Source organism: Galeopterus variegatus, unplaced genomic scaffold (genome assembly GCF_000696425.1).
Source record: "Galeopterus variegatus unplaced genomic scaffold, G_variegatus-3.0.2 Scaffold28778, whole genome shotgun sequence".
Taxonomy (NCBI): domain Eukaryota; kingdom Metazoa; phylum Chordata; class Mammalia; order Dermoptera; family Cynocephalidae; genus Galeopterus; species Galeopterus variegatus.
Window position 1 is genome coordinate 2,383 of NW_007754889.1, and position 3,098 is coordinate 5,480.

The 3,098-nt window shown below is 35.7% G+C and overlaps 1 protein-coding gene across 1 annotated transcript in view; it reads right to left on the minus strand.

Moving 5' to 3' along the window:
• Nucleotides 1-388: 388 nt before the first annotated feature.
• LOC103583814 (zinc finger protein 879-like) overlaps nucleotides 389-3,098 on the minus strand; it is a gene marked incomplete at its 5' end in the record, with an annotated part of 4,684 nt that continues 1,974 nt past the window's right edge. The window contains 3 exons of the mRNA XM_008565034.1: nucleotides 389-426; nucleotides 813-1,028; nucleotides 1,131-2,054. Coding sequence (XP_008563256.1) covers nucleotides 389-426; nucleotides 813-1,028; nucleotides 1,131-2,054 — 1,178 coding nt within the window. The remainder of the gene's footprint in view (nucleotides 427-812; nucleotides 1,029-1,130; nucleotides 2,055-3,098) is intronic.

Consider the following 3,098-nt stretch of genomic DNA (forward strand, 5'->3'; position numbering starts at 1 on the left):
GGGTGACTTTTGGTTAAAAGCTTTCCCACATTCTTTACATTCATATGGTTTCTCACCTGTGTGAATTCTCTGATGCTTGATGAGGGATGACTTTTGGTTAAAAGCTTTCCCACATTCTTTACATTCATATGGTTTCTCACCTGTGTGAATTCTCTGATGCTTGATGAGGGATGACTTTTGGTTAAAAGCTTTTCCACATTCTTTACATTCATATGGTTTCTCACCTGTGTGAATTCTCTGATGCTTGATGAGGGATGACTTTTGGTTAAAAGCTTTTCCACATTCTTTACATTCATATGGTTTCTCACCTGTGTGTATTCTCTGATGCATGCTGAGGAATGACTTTCGTGTAAAAGCTTTTCCACATTCTATACATGCATATGGTTTCTCACCGGTGTGAATTCTCTGATGGATGCTGAGGATCGACTTTCGATTAAAAGCTTTTCCACATTCTTTACATTCATATGGTTTCTCACCTGTGTGTATTCTCTGATGCATGCTGAGGAATGACTTTCGTGTAAAAGCTTTTCCACATTCTATACATGCATATGGTTTCTCACCTGTGTGAATTCTCTGATGCTTACTAAGGATTGGCTTTTGGTTAAAAGCTTTCCCACATTCTTTACATTTATATGGTTTCTCACCTGTGTGAATTCTCTGATGCATGCTGAGGATCGACTTTTGCCTAAAACCTTTTCCACATTCTGTACATTCATATGGTTTCTCACCTGTGTGAATTCTCTGATGGACACTGAGGTTTGACTTTTGATTAAAAGCTTTTCCACATTCTTTACATTCATACGGTTTCTCACCTGTGTGAATTCTCTGATGCACACTGAGGATGGACTTTTGTTTAAAAGCTTTTCCACATTCCTTACATTCATATGGTTTCTCACTTGTCTGAATTCTCTGATACCTACTGAGGATCAAGTTTTCATTAAAAGCTTTTGAACATTCCTTACATTCATATCGTGTCTCACTTTTGTAAATTCTTTGATGCTTGTTGAGGGCTGACTTTTGGTTAAAAGCTTTCCCACATTCTTTACATTTACATGGTTTCTCAACTGGGTGAATTCTCTCATGTCTCTTCAGGTTTGACTTTTGGTTAAAAACTTTCCCACATTCCCTACATTCATATGGTTTCTCAGCTGGGTGAATTCTCTCATGTCTCTTCAAGTTTGACTTTTGGTTAAAACATTTTCCACATTCCCTATAAATTCTCTTATGGTTGCTGAAGTTTGAATTCTTGTGAAAGGTTTTTCCACATGTGTTACAGTCACAGGGATTCTCACCAATGTGAATTCTCTCATGTTTCTTGAATTTTGACTTACTGGAGAAAACTTGACTTTCTTCACATTCATATGGATTTTCACTCATGTGAATTCTCTGATAAGCAGTCAGGGCAGAATTATGGTAGAAAGATTTTCTACGTCCATTACATTCACATGATTTTCCATTTGTTTCAACTGTCTTATGACAGTTGAGATGTGAATTCTCATGAAAGTTTTTGCCACACTTAATAAATCCATAGGACATTTCCCCTGTGTGAATTCTGTGATGCACAGTAAGGCCTGACTTCTGATAGAAAAATTTCTCCTGTTTGTTACATAGATAAAGCTTCTTCCCTGTAGATGTTCCTTGATATGAGATAAGGTATGATTTGTTAGTAAAAGATTTCTGATATTCACTGCATTTTTCAATTTTCTCTCCTGTGTGTATAATCTGATGTTGAGTAAGTTTAGCCTCTTTATAAAACATTTTCCCACATACATCACACTGAAAAGCTTTCTTTTCTACCTGAGTTATCTCTTGGGCAATGACAGCTGACTTATTACAGGCATTTCCATATTCACTATATTTACAGGTGGTCTCACCCATAAGGATCTTATTATATGTAGATATATTTGGCACTGTGTTGGAGGACTTTCCTTTTCCACTATATTCAAAAAGTTGCCCAGTTGTAATCTTGCAATGCTGATGCTCCTGATGTCTCTGTGATTTCTCACATATATTATGCTCATCAGGTTTCTCTCCAGCATGCATGGCATCAGTCTCTGGAGGAAGTGCATTCTGACATACGTTAAACTCCTCATGCCCCACTCGTGAATAGTTTCCATTATTTATAACCAAATTTAAAATATGCTTTGAACTCAAATTAAATGATTTTCCTAACTCCACTCTCTCCTCAGTTGATCGGTTGCCATTGATGATTACACCTTCCCACAAGCATCTACCATGACTCTCTTGGCTCCTCTCAATTAGGTCAATGATTACCTGGACATCTGAAATGACAAAAACAAAAAAACAAAAAAACAAAAAAACAACCCATATCCATGAATCACACATAAGCATATCTTATTACATGCTCATGTAAAGGTAGAGAAGTTTCTCCCAACCCAAGTAATAAAAGATTTTATAAAAACCAATAATGGGTGTTGGTTTCATGAGTATATGGATTTTCTACATACTGACATAATGTTATGTTGTATCAATATATTTTCTAACATAATGTCACAATGTTCTTTGCTTCCTTACTCACTTTTTTCTTTTTTAAATCATGATGAAATACTTGATAATTTTTACCTTTTTCCTAAATGTAGATTTCAAATAATTGCTTATCACCTTCCATTTCTTTACACTTTTTACTTTTTTATTTTTATAACAATAGTGGTTATCTCCTGCTGCTCTTTTTCACATTCTTCTGCTTTGAATATGACTAGGTTTTCCTTCATTGGCTACTTTCAGGTGCAGAATGATCCAATTTTTCACCACATTTGGAGGAGAATGACTTAGGTTAAGATTTTTGCATTAATGTTTTTATACCTTTTATTCTTCCCTAGGAAATGGCTATATGCATGTGGAAGATTTTCAAATAATAAAATCTCCTTTTTCCCACCCTAAACAGAGCCTCCCACAAATTACTCATATAACCTGACTTCTGGTGCTTCTCAAAGCCTTTACTATACAGGAAACTTCAGTCCAACTACAGACACCCTGCTGGTCTAAAATATTTGGTTCTGCAACCAAGGCTGTGCACATCATCTTTGAAAAAGGTGCTTTTGACTCCTTATAAAATCAACCTGTATTATCTTCCCAAA